Source organism: Girardinichthys multiradiatus, chromosome Y (assembly GCF_021462225.1).
Source record: "Girardinichthys multiradiatus isolate DD_20200921_A chromosome Y, DD_fGirMul_XY1, whole genome shotgun sequence".
NCBI lineage: Eukaryota > Metazoa > Chordata > Actinopteri > Cyprinodontiformes > Goodeidae > Girardinichthys > Girardinichthys multiradiatus.
The window spans coordinates 19,107,856-19,130,481 of NC_061818.1; the positions used below are offsets into that span (position 1 = coordinate 19,107,856).

Below are 22,626 nucleotides of genomic sequence, written 5' to 3' on the forward strand. Positions count from 1 at the left end.
GATATTAATTATAATATTGTACTTGTCTTAAAGTAGGTGTATGTTGGTGTGTATTTTAGTTGATTGAAAATGGCAATTCTGGCAAAACATTAACATTGTTGTACTACAAGAAGCAATATAACCTGGTATCTACTTCATTATTAGATACAGGTCCTTCTCAAAATATTAGCATATTGTGATAAAGTTCATTATTTTCCATTATGTCATGATGAAAATTTAACATTCATATATTTTAGATTCATTGCACACTAACTGAAATATTTCAGGTCTTTTATTGTCTTAATACGGATGATTTTGGCATACAGCTCATGAAAACCCAAAATTCCTATCTCACAAAATTAGCATATTTCATCCGACCAATAAAAGAAAAGTGTTTTTAATACAAAAAACATCAACCTTCAAATAATCATGTACAGTTATGCACTCAATACTTGGTCGGGAATCCTTTTGCAGAAATGACTGCTTCAATGCGGCTTGGCATGGAGGCAATCAGCCTGTGGCTCTGCTGAGGTCTTATGGAGGCACAGGATGCTTCGATAGCGGCCTTTAGCTCATCCAGAGTGTTGGGTCTTGAGTCTCTCAACGTTCTCTTCACAATATCCCACAGATTCTCTATGGGGTTCAGGTCAGGAGAGTTGGCAGGCCAATTGAGCACAGTGATACCATGGTCAGTAAACCATTTACCAGTGGTTTTAGCACTGTGAGCAGGTGCCAGGTCGTGCTGAAAAATGAAATCTTCATCTCCATAAAGCTTTTCAGCAGATGGAAGCATGAAGTGCTCCAAAATCTCCTGATAGCTAGCTGCATTGACCCTGCCCTTGATAAAACACAGTGGACCAACACCAGCAGCTGACACGGCACCCCAGACCATCACTGACTGTGGGTACTTGACACTGGACTTCTGGCATTTTGGCATTTCCTTCTCCCCAGTCTTCCTCCAGACTCTGGCACCTTGATTTCCGAATGACATGCAGAATTTGCTTTCATCTGAAAAAAGTACTTTGGACCACTGAGCAACAGTCCAGTGCTGCTTCTCTGTAGCCCAGGTCAGGCGCTTCTGCCGCTGTTTCTGGTTCAAAAGTGGCTTGACCTGGGGAATGCGGCACATGTAGCCCATTTCCTACACACGCCTGTGCACGGTGGCTCTGGATGTTTCTACTCCAGACTCAGTCCACTGCTTCCGCAGGTCCCCCAAGGTCTGGAATCGGCCCTTCTCCACAATCTTCCTGAGGGTCCGGTCACCTCTTCTCGTTGTGCAGCGTTTTCTGCCACACTTTTTCCTTCCCACAGACTTCCCACTGAGGTGCCTTGATACAGCACTCTGGGAACAGCCTATTCGTTCAGAAATTTCTTTCTGTGTCTTACCCTCTTGCTTGAGGGTGTCAATAGTGGCCTTCTGGACAGCAGTCAGGTCGGCAGTCTTACCCATGATTGGGGTTTTGAGTGATGAACCAGGCTGGGAGTTTTAAAGGCCTCAGGAATCTTTTGCAGGTGTTTAGAGTTAACTCGTTGATTCAGATGATTAGGTTCATAGCTCGTTTAGAGACCCTTGTAATGATATGCTAATTCTGTGAGATAGGAATTTTGGGTTTTCATGAGCTGTATACCAAAATCATCCGTATTAAGACAATAAAAGACCTGAAATATTTCAGTTAGTGTGCAATGAATCTAAAATATATGAATGTTAAATTTTCATCATGACATTATGGAAAATAATGAACTTTATCACAATATGCTAATATTTTGAGAAGGACCTGTATGTGTCATATTCAAAAATCAGAATATACATTCCAATGAGGCTAGTTTGTTGGATTAAAATTCTAAATAGCAACCTTTTAACAGGTTTTAAACATACTTTTCATTAAGTCCCCATTTCTGCATTAAAAATTTTACTTTTTTAGTGGTCTGATCTAATATTCTAATCTTAAATGTATTCTTTTTATTAGTGAGTGAGAAATCATCAAAATTAAAAAGCATACAGGCTTTAAAACATTAGTCTGTGTGTAACTAGTCTATTTAATGTGTTTTACTTAGTGAATTGAGTCACTTAAATAAATTAACTTTTCAGTAATATTCTAATTTATTTAATATGACTATGTTTCTAACAAAAAATGTTTAACAATTAATTAAACTATTAGATAAACATAAAAAACTCAATAATTAATACAGTCCATTGCTTGATGTACTCTCAAGTTTTGATTTATTGCTATGTTATCATGTTTTCTATGGTCTTTTGATGTTTACTTATCTGACCATTAATATTCACTTAAAGCCACATTGAGACTTAAAGACAGACTGATGAATGTGGATTACATGTGCATGTCAACAAACTAAAATACCATCAAATTATGAATTTATTTTGGTAACTCAGTTTAATAAATGAAACTCATACTCATTGATATATTTCAATGTTATATTTATGTTAATTTATGTTAATGTCTGTTACTTTGATTTATTATGGCCTACAGCCATATATCCTAAATTTAGTTTCTCTAAAAATTAAACATTGTGTAAGATCAGTAAGAAAAAATTTTCTTACTCCTCCACAAGGAGTGTAAGCCACAAAAGGTCACTCCTGGAGCAAGATTCCCTGCCTTTATGGCAGTTCTGTCTGAAGAGCTGCCTTATTAACTGACCATGTTTTACTTTGTAGACTGACTTAAATTTAGTTAGTATTATATGTTATATGTGAGCTGATCCTCAAAGTCCAAGGCCACAGTTTCCCCCCTCCAACCTTGAGGAGAGTTCTTGCCTCAAGTGGAGGTGTTTAAGTTTTAAGTTGTGTGGGTCCTGCAGTAATGCATACATTCCACTGATCTATTGTGGTGACGAGCACTTGCTTGAAGATAGGGTAAGGAGCTTGGCCATCCAGGAGGAGCTTGGAAAAGAGCCGCTGCTTGTTTACAGTGAGAGGAGTGAGCTGAGGTTTGGGCATTTGTTCCAAACCGCTCCCCACAGGACGTGTCCCTCGAGGGGGTATTTTAGGCAAGTCCTTCCAGGAGAAGCCCTACAGGAAAGCCCAGGATAAGCTGGAAGGACTATGTCTCTCAGCTGGCCTGGGAACTCCTTGGGCTTTCCCCAGAGGAGAAGGTGTCTGGGGAGAGGGACAATGGGGGGCAATATTTCAACTAATTTGTTAAATTTTGTAGGTACTTGACCAAAAACATGAATTATTACAAAATGATATAAAGTATGATTGTAATGTCATTTCTTTTTAGGGTGATTAGCAGAGCTCCAGGATTGAAGCTGGTGGTGGAAACCCTCATCACTTCCCTCAAACCTATCGGCAACATCGTCCTCATCTGTTGTGCGTTCTTTATCATCTTTGGTATCCTTGGAGTACAGGTAGGCAACAGCGGTCTTCAACGTAGACGCTTTTATTGTTTGCGAGGGTTATTGTTAATGAACTCATCTGTTTGTGTCAAAAGCAGCACCACTACAGACTTAAATATTTCACAGAGAAACAGCTTTAATTCCAAAGTGTTTTTCTCTCAAGAAAACTCTAATTGTCTTTTTTCTTTTAGACCTCCTTTTCGGCTGTTGGGTTTCTCAACCGGCTCATTATTTTAGCTCATTAGAGTGACACCCAATGGCTTATTTCTCTGTTTGTCATAAATAATAAGTTGACATGAAAATACTTTTTTATCTTTTATTCTGCAGCTTTTTAAAGGCAAATTTTTCTACTGTCTCGGTGCTGATGTCAAAAACATCACCAACAAGTCTGATTGTCTGCAAGCAAACTACAAGTGGGTCCACCATAAGTACAACTTTGATAACTTAGGACAGGTGGGGATCATATTTGCTCTTTTTAGATGTTATAAATAGTGGAATTGTTATCCAAGAAATTACAAAAAGGAAAAATGTTTAAATTCCAATAACTTTTTATCCAAGGCTCTGATGTCGCTGTTCGTACTTGCCTCTAAAGATGGCTGGGTAAATATTATGTACCATGGCCTGGATGCAGTGGGTGTTGACCAACAGGTATTTCTATATTAACTGATGACAAACAGGTTTTTATGTAAAAGACAAAAATATATGTTCTGCCTCTTTTGTGATATCTGTTTTTTCTTCCTCTCTTTCCCACCCCATCAACCTACATAAAATCCTTCAACCACTCCAACTTTAGCCGATAACCAACAACAACCCATGGATGCTTCTATATTTCATCTCCTTCCTCCTCATTGTCAGCTTCTTTGTCCTCAACATGTTCGTTGGCGTGGTGGTGGAAAACTTCCACAAGTGTCGCCAGCATCAGGAGGTGGAGGAGGCCAAGAGACGTGAAGAGAAGCGACAACGGCGGATGGAAAAAAAGAGGAGGAGTAAGTGAGATGACTGAGTTTAATAGGCAATAACAGCAATGACAACTGATAGCTGGAGGTTAAATTATTAACCTGTCGGCCTTGTCTTGGATGGTTTACAGTAGTGCCTTATTCTTTTCTTAATGATGGGTTGAACAGTGCTTTGGAAGATGTTTAATGCTTAGAATATTGTTTTATATTCTAATCCTGCTTTAAGCTTGTCTGCCACTTTATCCCTGTCTGGCATGTTCCTTGGTCTTTATGATGTTTTTTATTTTCTATTTGCTCATGAAGTTTTTTTCACAAATACACACCACCTTTTCAGGTTTTTATTTGTAAAAGAATAAATAAAAAAAACTATGTATCATATTCTTTTGAACTCACAAAATGAAATATTATTATATTAATGTTGTTTTTGTATGTGCTACTAAGTTTGGACTATGATTTAAAATCCCAGAGAAATATATGGCATTTTGTTGCAGCTGCATGACAAAATTAGAAAAAAATTCAAGAGGCATTAATAGCTATTCATAGCACTGTATTTTTTTCTCCGCTCATTTAATACTTGGTCCAAAGTTTGACTAAATGTCACTTTTGAATATTAACATTATTGTAACAACAAGCATTTTAATTAGCCTGATTCAAAGTTAATATTGTTTTGTTTTTTTCCTGACAGAAGCTCAGAAGCTGCCTTACTATGCCAGCTACGGCAGCATGCGCCTGATGATCCACACGCTCTGCACAAACCACTACTTGGACCTCATCATCACTTTCATCATCTGTACAAATGTCATCACCATGTCATTAGAGCACTACAATCAACCTCACGTAAGGAGAAATGCTTGCCTGATTTGAGCTTGATTAGTCTTTGCAGGGTCTAAATGCTACATGTTCAGTAAGTGCAGAAGATTTCCCAGGAACTTGTAAGTTAGGTTATTTTTTTTAATTCAAATTTGATCTGTCTTTTTATGACATTTTCATTGCATCAGAGCACATCTTCTCACATCTAAACAGCAGCTTCTTAAACAGGCTCCAGTGATACCACCTACCAGCCAACTACCTCTATGCTGAGGTCAGGCTCCTTTGCAGCCAGTATTGCCTGTGGTCCTGACATAAAAGCTGTGATTTCACTGCTGATTCGACATGGCTGCTATCAGAGTAGTGCATCAGTTTAATCACGCACAGCAAATGCAGGATGATACCTGATAGCACATTTTGAGCTAAAGAGAACAGAGATTATCTTTACATGAGACACCCATTTGACCTTTAAAAATGACGCAGGATTTCTCAAATGGACTGAGCATTAGATAAATATCACAGGTCTCACCTGTGTTTGTCAGTTGTTGGTCCTGACATTTGGCAGCCTTGTTTGAAGACGCTGCTGTTTTTGTGAAAGGAGGAAAGAGTCAAACAAGTGTCGCAGGAGAAGAAAAAGTCTGGATCGGTAATTACAACATGCTTGGCTCAAAAATACTTAAAACTCACCTTGACCTGCGTATATATTAAAGGATATAGTCTAGCAGTGTATGTAATATTATTAAAAGGGGACTGTTCTGATATGGCCTTAAACCTTTTTGATTTCAGTCCAGAAATAACTGGAATGAGTCCAGTTTACAGTTTCTTCCTGCTGTGACTTTCAACACAGGTCATATACTCTATTTACCACATACATCGACACACACACACAAGTGCCTCTTTCAATGTCTTCTTTTTAGTCTCTGGACCTTGCCCTCAAGTACTGCAACTATGTCTTTACCTCCACATTTGTGCTGGAGGCCATTCTCAAGCTCATCGCCTTTGGATTTCGGCGCTTCTTCAAAGACAGGTAACAGCGTGCGTTTATACCTGTTGAATTTTCAGCAATGTTGGCATGAGAAATGTTGAAAACAAGTTTATTTTAACAAGACTGCAGCATGCTTCTATTTTTTTATACAAACCTAACAAAATGATATTAAACATTAAAGGGACGATTAGAGCTCTGGCACAAACACTAATCTCTTGACTAAATATGTAATATAAATAGTCACAATAGTCATTTAGTTCAAAGTGTTTCTTCATTAATCAAATTTTTTTTATCAATTGATAATGGATTGAGGTCTAACAGTTTTGACAGCATTGAGCATTCTTTTTTCTAAATTTCCCTGTTACGAACAGTATGAAGACTTTTTCTTTTTAGTTTTACTGTGATTACAGACTTGGAGCAAACTCCACAGGAAATGCTGTTACTGCAAAATATGTATTAAATCCTTAAAATAAATGTATTTTTGTGTCAGAGGCACAATATCACACTAAAAGAATTTGAAAAATCCAACTTTATTTGAAGTAGATATAATAAGTGGGGAAAAAATCCCTCATTACCAGGTCCATACACATTAACACCCCAAAGGTTTTTTTTAAATACATGGTTTGATGGTGATCACATTGTAAAGGAACTTTTAAAATATAATTTTGTTATTTTCCCGGGGTTTCATGACATGACACAAAAGTAAATTTTTCTCGTTTCTCGATGTGGACCCAATTTTTACTTTCAATTCACATAGTCAGAAAGATGTTAAGAGAGGTTAAATATTTTTGCAATGCTCAGTGTCAGAGATCCATAGCAAAGAGTAGCATTTTCAGGGTCACCAAGCCTCCATAACAACTGCATCACCATTAATTCATGCCAGAGGGGAATAAAATGTCACAAATGAAATTCTGTCAAATGTGCTAAATGCCACTGTTGTAGACCAAAGGATGAATATGTGCAAAGCCACATCATACCCATAGTTAAGTACGGTAATAGATCTGTCATGCTGTGGTCCAGATAAATTGTGCAAAGATCAAAGTTATAAAAGGTAAGGTGTTGTCCTAATGGTAAAAGTTAACAGCAGGAATGCTAAAAATTGTGGTATCTTTCCGACTAAATAAATATACTTAGATAAAGGTTGGATTTCCCTCATTTTTGTTTAAAGAATGTACTTTAGAGCTTTTTACTCATCTTTATCGGGTTGGCCAATATGTGTGAAGGGGGCTGTGATTGTATATTTCCCTTATTACATAAATGTGTTTTATGTGTTGGTTATATGTACGGTTTTGCATGAAAAAAAATATACTTGTCTCACAATTGTTCACACATGACAGGACAAAGCTGTAGGACTTCAAGTTCCTACATCTCACATACTTTCATCTTTGTTTGGTCCTCATGGTAAGAACACATCAACATTGTTCCATCTCATTTTCTGTCAGCCATACCACTAAAGCATGTGCCGTGACAAGACTGATGTCCCTTTTATATCTAGGATATGTGGTATTCAATTAAGGCGGAAAGCCATTTGGGTACTTATGTAGTACTAATGGTAACTTAATGTTATAATGTATTTTAGTTTCTGATTAAATGCGAGAGAATAGCAAGAAGAAGTAGATAGAAAATGAGATAGAGGACAGATAATATATGGTAGGGGAAGCTGGACTGATCTAAGATGAAAGAGGAAGGGCACAAAAGAGTGATGAAATGGAAATAGATGGGCGGATATAGGGAGAATTTATCACTAGGTTATCTCCGAGCTCTTTGTCTCTTTTTATGTTGTGCCAGCAACAGCCATGAACAGTCGTTGCGCACAGAGTGATTTATAGTCCAGGGTCACTCACACCTTCAGAACTGGGTCATTGGAGCAGAAATTAACACATAAATGTACAAAAACAGGGTTTGTTTGCAGGTGCGTTTGGTTCGAATATGTTTTTGAAAAATAATGTAATACTATGGTTACAGCTCATAGAAAGTGTAGCCCATTCATTTGGCCTTCTCTACAAGTGGAAAGTGAAGAATTGAGAAGGAAAGAAAACTGGACATAAGACAAATAATCACTGACAGAAAGTTGAACTGCAGGGAGAGGGGTCACTTATATAAAATACTTGATGATTCAAAAGTGTCACAATATAATAGCATAAATCTGCCAAATGTTTAATCATGCTGGATGCCTCATTTTGTGATTTCAGATCTGGAACTTATTTGACTTTCTCTTTTTGATTAGGCCTTGCAGGCTTAAATTTAACTTAAGTGAGTAAATAATGAAGAAAACCTGTCATATAAACTTTAAGTTGCTGCTCAACAATGTCTAGTTTGGACAAGCAGAAGAAAACCACAAGATTTCAATTGATTTTTTTAAAAGTGTTTTTAAATCTCTTCTGTAAATTGAGCAGTTTCCTAAAGACATAATAATGTTCCTACTGTAAATCATAAATCATCATCATCAGATGTTGCACATCACACTTTGTGATAAGTTATATCCTGTTCCTTGATGAATATTTTAACACCTAAAGGACCAAATGTCCTTTAGCAAAAACTTTAATAGGACGTGGCATTATTACAGACTTGTGCCTTAGCATCCACACAGGTAGGGATGTTGAAATATCAAGGAGACGTAATGAATAGCAACTCCATCTCACTACTTTGCATGTTTTGCATTTCCTTCAAGTACAAAGATACACAGGTTTAGGTAAATAATGCAGCAGCACTGTGTTTCTATGCATCTGATATTGCAGTATGGGAAATTTGATCTCCTCCTGCCGGGTTGCAATTAATTTGTTTTTTTTTTGGTAAGTCACACATTCGGCAGATTGAAAGTCACAACACAGGCAACATGTCTAAGTTAGTATTACCTTAGGCTTTTGAACTAAGTCTACCTTTTCACTTGTCTTTTTATTATTTACTACTTAACTGTTTTCAGAAAAAGGTTTGTATTTTTGCTTTTTAAGCCGTTTTCTTTTTAAATGTAAATCCTTCAGACATAAAATTGCAGCCAAGCACTAAATATATCACATTTTATACATTAAAAAATTAGCGCATGAAATAGTATCAGGTAATTCCCAAAGAAATTTGCAGCTCTCAGGTCTTAAGTCAGATTTGTGCTGAATATTTTTGTTTTCTTTTTCTGAATGGCTTTCTGATCATTTCCATCTCCAGTAAATAGATTTTTTGAACAAGACATTTTAGTTTGGTTGTTCACTTGTGAAGTTTTGCCATTTTTAAGCACAGACCACACTGTATGCTGTCAAGGCTGGATATGACAGGAAATCAACCAACATGCAACCTAGATCTAAAAAACAAACCTGAAAGTGTATCAAGACTACTGTAAAAGAAGGTTCGGCTCATTAGAAGCAAAATATGAAGAGGTTTAAAGTGCATCCTGATTGTCTATATTTGGGCTTTGCATTAGGTGGAACCAGCTGGACCTAGCCATTGTCCTCCTGTCAGTAATGGGCATCACTTTGGAGGAGATTGAGATCAGCGCTGCCCTGCCCATCAACCCTACTATCATCAGAATCATGAGGGTGCTGAGGATAGCACGAGGTACAAATGCCAGACGTTTCAGAAACCTCACTCACACACATCCATTTAACACCACACTTCCTGTAAATAAAAGATATGATCTTGTGATCTTGTTAGTCTGCTAAAGCTTAAATGTTTAAACTGTTAAATAATTTCATAGATCAGTTAGGTGCATAGCAACAGTCTAATGTGTTATTCTGTTGGTGCCCACAGAGCACAGTTTTACTCAAAATATTGAAATGCACACAACATTATGGGTGACATACCAGAGTTCAAAAGAGGACAAATTGTTGGTGCACGTCTTGCTGGCGCATCTGTGACCAAGACAGCAAGTCTTTGTGATGTATCAAGAGCCACGGTATCCAGGGTAATGTCAGCATACCACCAAGAAGGACGAACCACATCCAACAGGATTAACTGTGGACGCAAGAGGAAGCTGTCTGAAAGGGATGTTCGGGTGCTACCCCGGATTGTATCCAAAAAACATAAAACCACAGCTGCACAGATCACGGCAGAATTAAATGTGCAGCTCAACTCTCCTGTTTCCACCAGAACTGCTCCACAGGGTCAATATACACGGTCGGGCTGCTATAGCCTAACCTTTGGTCACTCATGCCAATGCCAAACGTCGGTTTCAATGGTGCAAGGAATGCAAATCTTGGGCTGTGGACAATGTGAAACATGTATTGTTCTCTGATGAGTCCACTTTTACTGTTTTCCCCACATCCGGGAGAGTTACGGTGTGGAGAAGCCCCAAAGAAGCGTACCACCCAGACTGTTGCATGCCCAGAGTGAAGCATGGGGGTGGATCAGTGATGGTTTGGGCTGCCATATCATGGCATTCCCTTGGCCCAATACTTGTGCTAGATGGGCGCGTCACTGCCAAGGACTACTAAACCATTCTTGAGGACCATGTGCATCCAATGGTTCAAACATTGTATCCTGAAGGCGGTGCCATGTATCAGGATGACAATGCACCAATACACACAGCAAGACTGGTGAAAGATTGGTTTGATGAACATGAAAGTGAAGTTGAAACATAAAAGTGAAGTTGAACATCTCCCATGGCCTGCACAGTCACCAGATCTAAATATTATTGAGCCACTTTGGGGTGTTTTGGAGGAGCGAGTCAGGAAACGTTTTCCTCCACCAGTATCACGTAGTGACCTGGCCACTATCCTGCAAGAAGAATGGCTTAAAATCCCTCTGACCACTGTGCAGGACTTGTATATGTCATTCCCAAGATGAATTGATGCTGTATTGGCCGCAAAAGGAGGCCCTACAGAATACTGATAAATTATTGTGGTCTAAAACCAGGTGTTTCAGTTTCATTGTCCAACCCCTGTATATGTATATTCTGTAATGCAAAAACAAAAACCAGAGAGCAAAATGTACCGGAGTCAAATTCCTTATTTGTATGTACGAACTTGGCAATAAAGCTAAATCTGATTCTGATTCTGATTATATACTGTCAAACCTAACAAATTCCCCTACCAAATCATCCCTCATCATTTTTTTTTTTTTTTGTCTTCACTTACTCACAGTCCTGAAGCTGCTGAAGATGGCGACTGGAATGAGAGCCTTGTTGGATACAGTTGTTCAAGCCCTGCCTCAGGTACACCTGAAAACTGCCTGCATACCCTCCTTCCTCCCAGACACAGACACCCCACCATTTCCTCAGAGAAATTTGGTAAATTTCAAACAATAGTCGTGGGAAACACACCCTGCTTCTGGTTTACTGTTGGCCTTTAGATAACACTAGTTGACCCTCAGTCACATCAAAGTCAAGGAGGGTGGAACACTTCTGCATATGTACAGAAGTTGTCTTGCCTTTACTTTGAGTGTATGGATAGTGCATAGTCCCTCGGGCCATAGTCAATGAGAACCAGGAAACTAGCCTGCAGGTTTAGTGGGGAACTGTCCACAGAGGCTACATTTCTAGACCGTCTCTGTTTTACTAGTGCACTTAAAATTCAGCTACAGTGATAAGTGTTAGCTTGCTTTGTATAGAATGATGCTGCAAAAAGGATTAGTTTAGAAGTTAAGATGAGGTAAATGAATCATTCTTAAGATTTTATTAATAAATGTGAAAACATAAAGTCATGAAACATTGCTTCAAATCTATTCCATTTGTTTCATTTGATTTTTTTACTTCATATATTGAACTCAATTCAGTTCATTTAAATAGGAGTGACTCACAACAAATATGATCTCAAGATGCTTTATTAGACGTAGAGATCGAATTGGGATTCCAGGTGACAACCTGACTCAAAGAAGTCTGTAATTGTAAAGAAAAAGGGAGAAAGCTAAAGCTCTTCCCATCATGCTCAACACACCATCCCTACCACAGCATCCCAGGAGCTTTCCTACAGCATCCCCACAGAATCCCTTGAGCATTTACCAGCATCCTCTTAACATTCCCCAGCATCCCCACAGATGCTTGGTTTCTGCTAAGAAACCATGTAGGGGACGCAGAGAACAAGTGGAAGAAGGTGCTCTGGTCAGATGGGACCAAAATGGAAATTCTTGGCTTACATGCAGAATACTCCTTCTGAAAACACCATCCCCACAGTAAAGCATGATGATGGTTGCACCACCATGTTTTGGAAAATGAGGTTGATCAGAGCTGATGGGAAAGTTGATGGGACTAATTACATAACAACTCTGGAGGAAAGCCTATTAGAGAATGTGAAATACTTTAGGTTAGGACTGTGGTTTACCTTTTAGCAGAACAACAAATCTAAACATACAGGTGGAGCTGCAATGGAGAGGTTTACATCATAGCATATAAATGTATTAGAATAGCCCAGTCAAAGTCCAAACTTAATTTTCATTGAGATGTTGTTGCAAGACATGATAGTTGCTGTCCACAGATTGACAAACTATTTTGTAAAGAAGAATGAGCAGAAATATCAGTCTCTACATGGACAAAACCTGTGGAGACATGCTCTAAAAGACTTGCAGCTGTAGTTACAGCTTAAGGTGGTTCTACAAATGATTGACTCAAGAGGACTGAGTGCAAATGTTTGCCACACTTTTCAGATTTTATAAAAAACATTTAAACCCATTTATCATTTTCCATCTATGCCACAATTAAGGAATCACGTTTCTGTTGGTCTTTCACAAAAATTCTGATAAAATAATGTTTTACATCACTGAGGAGGAATTTTGTCCCACTCGTCTTTGCTGAATTGTTTTTTTATCAGTCACATTTGAGGGATTTAGAGTATGAATGGCCTACCATGAACAGACATTAGGTCACATTCCAGCAACTTCGTCAGGTTTAAGTCAAGACTTTGACTTGGCCACTCCAAAACTTTCATTTCGTTTTTCTTTTGTTTTTTGAGCCATTCAGAGGTGAACTTGTAGGTGTTCTTTAGGATCACTGTCCTGCTGCATAACTGAAGTAGACTTGAACTTAAGATGACAAACTGATGGCCAGATATCCTACTTCAGGAATGTTTGGGAGAGAGCAAAGTTCATGGTTCCATCAGTTAGGACTAGTCAGACAGGTCCTGAAAAAGCAAGGTAGTCTCAGACTTTTAGACAACCACCCCATGTTTAATGAGGGATGTGATGTTCTTTTTTACACCAGATGTAATACATATCACATATCCATACAAGGTCCACTTTTGACTTATCAGCCCACAGTATATTTTCCCAAAGCCTTGGGGATCATTGAGATGTTTTTGGAAATTGTGAAACGAGCCTTTGTGGACTTTTTGTTCAACAGTTCCATGGCCTTAGAACTCTAACATGGACCCAAATTTTGCATGCATGGGAGGAATGCAGAAATTAAATCTTATTAGTTTATTGTTGAATCAAGAAAACTGATCTTAACTGAGGCAAGTGATACCAGGAGTTCTTTAGATGTTGTTTGTTGGTGACCTCCTGGATGAGCTGTCAATACACTTAATAAGTGATTTTGGTAGGCCATTCACTCCTAAGGTTCCATGTTTTCTTTCTTTGTGGATGATTGTTCTCACTGGGGTTCTCTGGAGTCCAACAGTCTTAAACATTTAAGGCTTTTCATAGTGACAGTTCTCAGTGATGTTGTTTCTGGGCTGTTCTCTAATTTCTCTATTTTGGTGAATTAAGAAATGTAGGTGTCACAAAAGAACTAAAAAAGAAAACAACATTTGTAATGGAGCAAATACTTTTTCACGGTACTTTTTCAGAAAAGTCGGAATTATCTCTTCTGTGTGCGGTTGAAGGCAAGAGAGTATAATTCCTAAAGATCTAAATAGCCTTCGGTGTTGTTGCTGTCACAACACAGACAGGCACAACCACATGTGCTGAGCCTCATTTATGGAAAAGGCACACACTCATGTAATCTTTTGACCATTAAAAGTAAGATGAAGCAAATAGATAGAACAGGTGGTGTGGCGGGAGAGGGCTGCCAGGTCTGAAGGAGAGTGGCTTCCTCATCTTTCTTTCTATTGATCCTTCCCTCATTAACACCCAGGCTTTTGCTCTGTCCCAAGGGCAGTCAGGCAGGTAATTAAAACTAAGGCTAATTAAAGAGCTCCAGGAGGTCTCTTTTTGTGTCTGCTTGGGATGTGTGCGCATATAGAGATGCTGAAAGTGCTACACCTGGTGACAGTCTTTACCTGAGGTGATATTTCACTGTGCAGTTGGAGTGGCAAGCTGCTAATTTTATTTTATTCAATCACAATTGATACCAATGATTTTAACAAACTCTCTAGGTTTGATTTAAACAAAGAATGGTAATAAAAATGATACAGAAAGAAAAATAAGGGAAATAATACTTATAAGACACTCAGATGAGTATTTGCAAATATAAAACAAATCATACAGTTAGGGTTTTTTTAAGAAAATGTCCAGAGTTATTATAATAATGCAAAACAGTGTCACAGTAATTACCCTAAAGGAATAATTAAGGTTAACAGTTTGTTACACCCTACGAATGCAATATATTTTATAGTTTCCTATACTTCTCTATCTCACGCAACTGTGTATGACTGTAGCATGTCATCAACTAACACTAATGGTCTCTATGATAGGTAAAGTGGCTCAGTAAACTCTACAAATTTTTTCGACATTTGTAAATAGCGTGCACATTAAATTAAGATTAGCCTCTATTTTAATTAATGACACAAAAAAACACATTAGGATGACATCTGGATGGTTTTCTTTGCAATTCTAATTAAAAATATTGATTTATATTTCCTAAAGTGTAAATGTATATGTAATATTTATTTGATACCACTAAAACTTTTCATAATATCATAACATTTTTGGTTATTTAAGAGTATTTTTTATTTATTTAAAAAAGGAAGTAGCAATAGAACCAACATCAACCAAGCATAAACCAAGTGAATGTCTTTTTATCATGGCACTTGCTTGTCTGGACAATATATTAGGCGGCAAACAAACATTTTGTCCCTGCAGCTGATGTGCTAGAAGTATGAAAAAGGGGCAGCAAAAGGATTTGAGCAAGTTTAATATGAGCCAGTTTGTGATGGCTAGATGATTGGATCAGAGCAGCTCCAAAACAACAGTTCCCGTGGGGTGTCCCCGGTCTGGAGTGGTCACTATCTATTAAAAGTGATCAAAGGAAGGAATAGAGGTGAACTGCTGTCAGGGTCATGGGTGAACAAGGAACATAAATGCATGTGGAGAGTGAAGTCAGTAGCATGTGGCCAAATTCAACAGATTAGCTAGATTGCCAAAGAAGACTGCTAAAACAACACAGTTTCTAAAAGGTCTCAGAATTCACATTACATTGCAGTTTCTTACATATGTGGGCTGTTTTGGCAGCAACAGGGGACCAACACTGTATTATGCAGTTAGTCATAATGTTGTGCCTGACCAATATAAAAAGGTGATCTAAAGCTTCTATAATATATTAACTATACCTATATGGATTATCTTATAGTTAGGAGAACATCACACAAGTGAACCAAGAATACTTTTCCAGTTATCTTTTAGCAATGTCACTAAGTAAATATAAATTAAATAATTTCCAGATAAGTTAAACACAGGATTGCAGTTTAATTTACATTTGTTTTGTTTGGATGCTTTTATGTAAATAAACTGCTGCTCTCCTCAGTGCCAGCTAGTTTTTGCTGTAAACAAATCTTCCACAGTTTAATTCTTTTTTATTAATTTAACGACCTCCTTAACCTTTATTTAAACAAACTCTACATTTATATTTCTTTATCCAAAATCAGCTTTTCTCTTAATCTGACAGGTCTCAAAAGAGAAATTTGTTGATGGACTGTGCAAAGTAAAAAGAAAAACAAAAACTTGTATCCTATTGTATTTTGTTGGAAAAATAGGTGGGGCTTTATACTTTAGTCATTTTTAGGACAAATGTCTAGGTGTAGAAGCCAGAAAAATGTCCTCACTCTCAATGGAGCAGCTATGTTAAAAGGCTGTTTCATATCACTGTAATGGGATTAGAGTTAGCCCTGAGTGTTTACTGTCTAACATCTTCTTCCCCATTAAGTTGTGTTAACAGGAGGCTGTTTTGTGGTGGAACTGAGCCAAGTCCCCAAACCCCCAAACTCCAAAATTCATAAAAGCATATGAGGTTCACTTGTAAAGTCTCTGAGGAAGAGGTGCTGCAGTTTATGGATCCAAACAAGGCTGCTTAAGAACTGCATGAAAAAAAAAACAAAAATCTAATGAATCTTGTAATACCAAACATTTAATGTTGATCTGTTTAATATGTATTACGTTTATTCCACCTGTGAATTTTTCTTTTAACTGGAAACATCCCAGAGATTTAACAGACAGAGTTTTATACTGAAAAGCAGTTTCTAAAGTTTTTATGTGCTGCTTGAATAAAAAAAAAAAAAAAAAAATAAAGCAATGGTTTCTAGGGTAATGGTAGGCAAGCCACATTTTAATATTTTGGCTTTTAAAGGTCAGCTAAATGAAACTTAATTGATTTTCATTATGTGCATATTGCACATTAAATGGATAATTAGAGATGCTGTGACCTAATGTGTTGCTGCACATGTCTGAACTTTATTGCACAACAAAAGGCAGCTGCACAACAAGAAATTGCCTTGATTACTTATGTAACTCTGTGTGTTTCTGTGCACGTTTATGCATGTGCGTATATATGTTGTAGGTGGGTAACCTGGGCCTGCTCTTCATGCTGCTGTTTTTCATCTACGCCGCCTTAGGAGTAGAGCTTTTTGGAGAACTTGGTACGTTTTTACAGTTTATCTTGGTATCAGTTGCAATGATTCAGGGATGTTGATACTGGGGAACAAAGATAATCTTTGATGGTTTTTATTTTTGTTATCCATTTCTTATTTGAGACTGTCTTGGTTACTTTGTGGTGCACATAAATTTCAGCAATATGGAAAAATGCAATGCAATGGGTTTCTTAAGGAAATTATATAAATATATATGTATCTTTATATATACACATGTATAAATACAATAATGTACATTGAAAGGACAATGTTGTGTTCTGTCAAAATGAAGCGAAGATGTGGTATAAAAATGTCTACCTCTATTTTGGAACCAACGGCACATCTTTTATTTTTTATAGTGATGTTTTGTGACATTAAATTGTTGAATTAAGAGAAAGTTTAGAAAAATAATAATAATGAGGTCAGAGCTAAAAGAAAACTTGAAGGCAGTAGTTGCCACTAACAGCCTGACCACTAAATCTCTAGTTTTGGATAAAAATCTCTTTTAGGTACTGATTGTTTCTATTCCTTTCCTTACCTTTTTTTCCTGTCTCCACCTCTTCATAAATTTCCCCTTTTCTCTCCTAATTTACCTACATCGTTTAACTTTCACTCTCAGTTTGCAATGAAGACTATCCATGTGAAGGTATGAGTCGTCACGCTACTTTTGAAAACTTTGGCATGGCCTTCCTTACCTTATTTCAAGTCTCCACGGGCGACAACTGGAATGGCATCATGAAGGTAAGTCAGTTTTTTCCATATTTACTGGTACTGTAGAGTTATTAAAATAAATTTCAAGTTCGGATTCACAGGATGTCCCTGCTGTGCATTTACACCTCTTAAACGTTTTCACATTTTGTAACTTTTCAACCACAATCTTACATGCATTCCATTCAGACTTTTATTTGATAAACCAACAGAGTAGCTCATGATTGTAAAGCAAACAGAAACTGATAAATGGTTTTAGTGGTTTTTAGAAATAGAAATGTGGAGTGAATTTCTAGTCAGCCTCCTTTATTTTGATACTCGTAAATCCTGCCCAGCCAATGGCCTACAGAAATCAGCTAATTAGTTGATTAACTAAAAAGCATCTAAGAAGCCCCATGGTAAACATGAAGGAGCAGAACAGATTAAAAGCTCAGGTAGGAGAAAATGTTGGCAGGAAAGCTGTTAGACATGCTTTCCACAGCTCTGGTCTTTGCAAATGATTGCCATGACAAAACTCGCTGAAAGAAAGAAATTAAAGGCCCAATTGCCAGTTTACCACAAGCTATGTAGGGGACACAGCAAACCTGAAAAAGATTTAGTCAGATGAGACCAAAAAAAATTTACTTTTTGTTCTACACTGTGTGCAAAAACTAACACTCCATATCACCCTGAACAAACCATCCCCATTGTGAAACATGGTGGTGGCAGTATTGTGCTGTTGGAATGCTTTTCTTCAGTAGCTGCAGATAAGCTGGAGTTGATTAGAAGATGGAGCAAAATACAGGGAAATCCTGAAAGAAAACCTGGAAGAGGCTGCAAAAGATTTTAGACTGGGGTGGGCATCATCTTCCACCATGAGAACAACCCTAAACATACAGTCAGAATTACAAGGGAAGGATTTAGATCAAGTATTAATGTTGTAGAATGGCCCAATCATAATTCAGATCTAAATCCTATTCTAGAATCTAGAATATATTTATAGAATCTCTGGCAAGACTTCACAGATTTATGACCACACACACTCTCTATAAATCATGGCTGAGCTGGAACTACTTTGCAAAAAACAAAATGATCAGAAATTTCAGTTACCGCATGAAACATGACTTCTAAAGAACTAGAATCATTTTCTAATGCGCTAAATATCAAGAACATTCTTTTGCAAGAGTGCTTATAAAGCATGTGGCGTTGCAGGTTAATTTGTGTCGTTTTCAGTAAAATGTGAAACAAAAATCGTTAGCATTGTGTGCCTTGCTCTGAACTCATTAGCGGAAAAATGGGTTAGCTTAGCACATCGATGACTCCTCAGTAAAAGGATAGAATTCGACTCTCTAAGCAAAAACACCATTTTATAATTACTAAACATCTATCAATATCTCTTCAACATACCTACACTGTGAAGAGAATACAAATCATGTTGCTCAAACTATTAATGCAGCACAGATTGTAGAAAGCATAAAGCAAACCGGTAGACTGCAGATGCTACTCTCCTGACTGAATTTCTGCCATTTGAGACATAAAACCTTATCTACATATCGAGAGCGGAAAACCTGCTTTGAATTAGTAAGAGGCAGGTGAAACTAAGTTGGAATTGGTGATGAAGTCTTTAGAGCAAATAAAATACCAGGGGACAACTACAGGGAGACAACAGTGAACTGTACCACAAGTGAAAAGAGGTTAAAAGTTACACTTATTATGCTTTCTCCTAACCAGAGCCAAAATGGAAACAGAAATGAATAACGTAATAGCCAAGCAGTAAGAGAAAGAAAGGGAGAGATAGTATGTCTGTTTGTGTGTGTTTGTGTTTTACAAAATGCCTGATTTAATTTAGCAACTGCCTGAAATATGCAAAGAAATAAGATGGAAAGGGGACATACTCTGAAATTGGAGATGTTTTGTGAAGGAGCACAGTGTGTAAATGTCAAGCCAAATTAGACAGAAAAGACCAGCTTCAGCTCAGAGGCCTAAAATTGTTGTGTGGTCACAGCCTGGCTGAGATATGCATTCGTCCTGCAGAAAACTCTTGTCACTTTAGCTTTGCTGTGATGAATGTCCACAGTACTTATGTTCCCTAGAGTGGAAAACATAATCACAATCTAGAAAATAAAACAACAAAAACATTATTTAATATTATAGCACCTTTGACCTCTATTGACACTGCTGTAAAAATGTGTAAAACACTTTAAAATAAATTGTTTTGTTGCAGTACTGTAAAATCACACAAAAAATCCAACCTTCAATCTGAATAAAGGTATTAAGGCAAGAAGAGCATTGACACAGAAGCAGTCAATGGGCATATGGAGGAGTTGCATAGATCCACAGCTCAGGTGGGAGCATCTTTTGATGGGATAATATTAGCCCAGAACATACATAAATGTTTTTATGGAGGAGTGGCAAGAAAAAAGCCATTCCTGAATGAAAGTCTTAACATGTTTTGTTTGTTGTTTTCCACAAGCCATGCAGAGGACGCAGCGAACATGTGAAATAAGGCTCTATCAACAGAATTCAACATTTTGACATTTTTCAACATGCAAACAAATGGTATCTCTAGGGAAAGAGAAAACTGCACATCACTCTGAACACACAATCCCCCAAGTAAAGCAAGGTGGTCATAGCATCATGCTGGTGGGATACTTGTACAACAAGAACAGGGAAGCTGGTCAGAATTGATGGGAAGATCGATGCCATTGAATACAGGGCAAGTCTGGAAAACAATATGCCTGGGAGGTCCACCTTCAGGCAAACCAGCAACCCTAAACATACAGCCTGAGCTAGAATAGTTTGTATCAAAGCATTTTGACGTTTTACAAGGCCCAGTCGATGACCTAAACCAAATAGAGAATCTGTAGCAAGACTTGATAACTAATGTTTACCGATGCTTTCCAACCAATCTGACTGGGCTGGAGCTATTTTGTGAAGAAAAATAGACAAAGGGTCAGTCTCTAGATAGGCATAGCTGGGAGTGACATACCTCATGATGAAGCATCGAGTCACAGTTATCAGATTTTTGTAGAAAAAAAAAATTAAAACCATGCATCAATTTTCTTCCACTTCACAATTATGACCCACCTTGTCTATCACACAAAACTTTGACCAATTATATTGACTTTTGTGGTTGTAACATCACAAAATGGAAACAAATTCAAGGTGTATGAATATTTTTGTGAGAAACTCACAAAGTGCACAAAGCCTAATATAATCAAATTTGTTTTATCTCGCTCTGAGAGTCTCTACTGTTTTCTGTTTTCAGAGAGACACACTTCACACATTAAACAGCAAAAAACAGTAAAATCGTTCACATTGAGCTGGATTAAAAGTCAAAGTAAATTAAAGAGTAAAGTTTAATTAGATTTCAAGTTTATTTCAAAACTTGCAATACTCTGAATGTATTTTTTTGTTTTGTGACTTTTGTAATCCCCGACTTCTTTCCTCATTTTACGCTTCACCAGGACACATTGCGGGAGTGCCCACCAGACCATAACACAGATGTGGACTATGCCTGCAATCCGAGCCTTCAGTTTATCTCGCCCATGTATTTTGTCTCCTTTGTGCTCACCGCCCAGTTTGTGCTCATCAATGTGGTGGTGGCCGTGCTGATGAAGCACCTGGACGACTCCAACAAGGAGGCCCAAGAGGAGGCGGAGATGGATGCAGAAATTGAGCTGGAGCTGGCCCAGGGCACCCTCTGTTGCATGGGCGCCCAAATTTGTGGGGGTGGGGGGATTGACAAAGGACTCTTGGCCGCTGGATCAGGCCTTGGAGCGGCGCCAGGGAGAAGAGAGAGGGGAAGTCCCAGGGGAGAGACAGGAGAAGGAGTGAGGAACCTGCGACAGGCTGTAACACACCAGGGACCTTATAACTCCTGCGACTCCCCCCAGTCATATTCGCCGGCACAAGTAAGTATTTCTGTATGTGTGTGTATGGGTGCTTTTGATTGGGTGACATTATAAAAAGCTTATTTTCTATGCTTGCGGTTGGTGGGCGAGGCTGTCTGCAGTAATGCTTCAAAAGTCGAAAAATAAGATCAGACCGATCCAAGATGAAAAGTCTTCACACAACTATAATCAAAAGGGCTCTTGAAGCTTAGATTTGCTCCTTTGTTAAACCTGATTAGGAACCTCTTTTAAAATAGAAAGGTTCTGCCAGTCAAATAAAGAAGAGTTTGACATCTAAAATACGTCTATGCGACCTCAAAACTAGTAATTGTTTTGTGATTGCTGTTGATAAGAACTGATCCACTCTGCGATATCCACTATCTGTCATTTATAACAAGATCTTTCAATGAAAACCAGGGCCTCCGAGGGTCAGTATTTTTTCATGCGTGGTTGTTCTGCTCCATAAATCTAAAATTATTATTCATACATGTTATAATGTGCTACGGTTTACAAATGGTAAACTAATGACTGAAAAAGAGGAGGGTGTGGAATAGTCAAAACTAGGAAAACTTTAAGACTCAGAACCATACAGGCACCTCAAACAATTCTTAAAAGATTTCTTGATTGACAGATATTGCTAAGAAAAAATTATTTATAATTTAATTATAATTTAGCCCTACCCCTTGAACTTCTTCACATTTGTCACATTAAAGTAACAAAGTTCTGGGTTCGCTAACAACCTGACAATTGGCATTTGGTTGAATTACATTTTGTTTAGGGCAACCAGAGTAAAGGGGGCCAAATACAAATGCAGCTCTAATCAGCATAAACATTGTTTCATATAAATTGAAATACATTTCAGTTATAAATTGAAATACATTTTCATTAATGTACTGAATGTACTGAATGTACTGTATTTGTATTGTATTGCACCGACTACGCCAAAACAAATTCCTTGTATGTCCAAAAACGTACTTGGCAATAAAGCTATTCTGATTCTGATGTAATAAAATTATTCAGAATGCCACTGAGCATTAAGTATTTTGTTAAAAATATTTTTTCTTAATGTGGGATGCTTTTCCCCAATGAATAAATGTGTTCAGTAAAGGAAAAGTTGTAAAATTTTCAGGATATTTTGCTGCTGCAATAAGACATTTATTTATTTTAAGGGGTTTTTATACACATGAACAGGTGTGCCAATAAACATTCAGGGCATTTTTCTCTATACAATGGTATAACACATGCATGACATAAATCATTATAGACTG

The 22,626-nt window shown here is 37.7% G+C and overlaps 1 protein-coding gene across 1 annotated transcript in view; it reads left to right on the top strand.

Annotated features, from left to right (window-relative positions):
• LOC124864946 (voltage-dependent T-type calcium channel subunit alpha-1I-like) overlaps positions 1-22,626 on the top strand; it is a 142,274-nt gene that overhangs the window by 85,125 nt on the left and 34,523 nt on the right. The window contains exons 20-30 of the mRNA XM_047359888.1: positions 3,219-3,345; positions 3,661-3,786; positions 3,892-3,981; positions 4,127-4,319; positions 4,975-5,126; positions 6,014-6,123; positions 9,494-9,627; positions 11,151-11,221; positions 16,709-16,787; positions 17,398-17,519; positions 20,933-21,379. Coding sequence (XP_047215844.1) covers positions 3,219-3,345; positions 3,661-3,786; positions 3,892-3,981; positions 4,127-4,319; positions 4,975-5,126; positions 6,014-6,123; positions 9,494-9,627; positions 11,151-11,221; positions 16,709-16,787; positions 17,398-17,519; positions 20,933-21,379 — 1,651 coding nt within the window. The remainder of the gene's footprint in view (positions 1-3,218; positions 3,346-3,660; positions 3,787-3,891; positions 3,982-4,126; positions 4,320-4,974; positions 5,127-6,013; positions 6,124-9,493; positions 9,628-11,150; positions 11,222-16,708; positions 16,788-17,397; positions 17,520-20,932; positions 21,380-22,626) is intronic.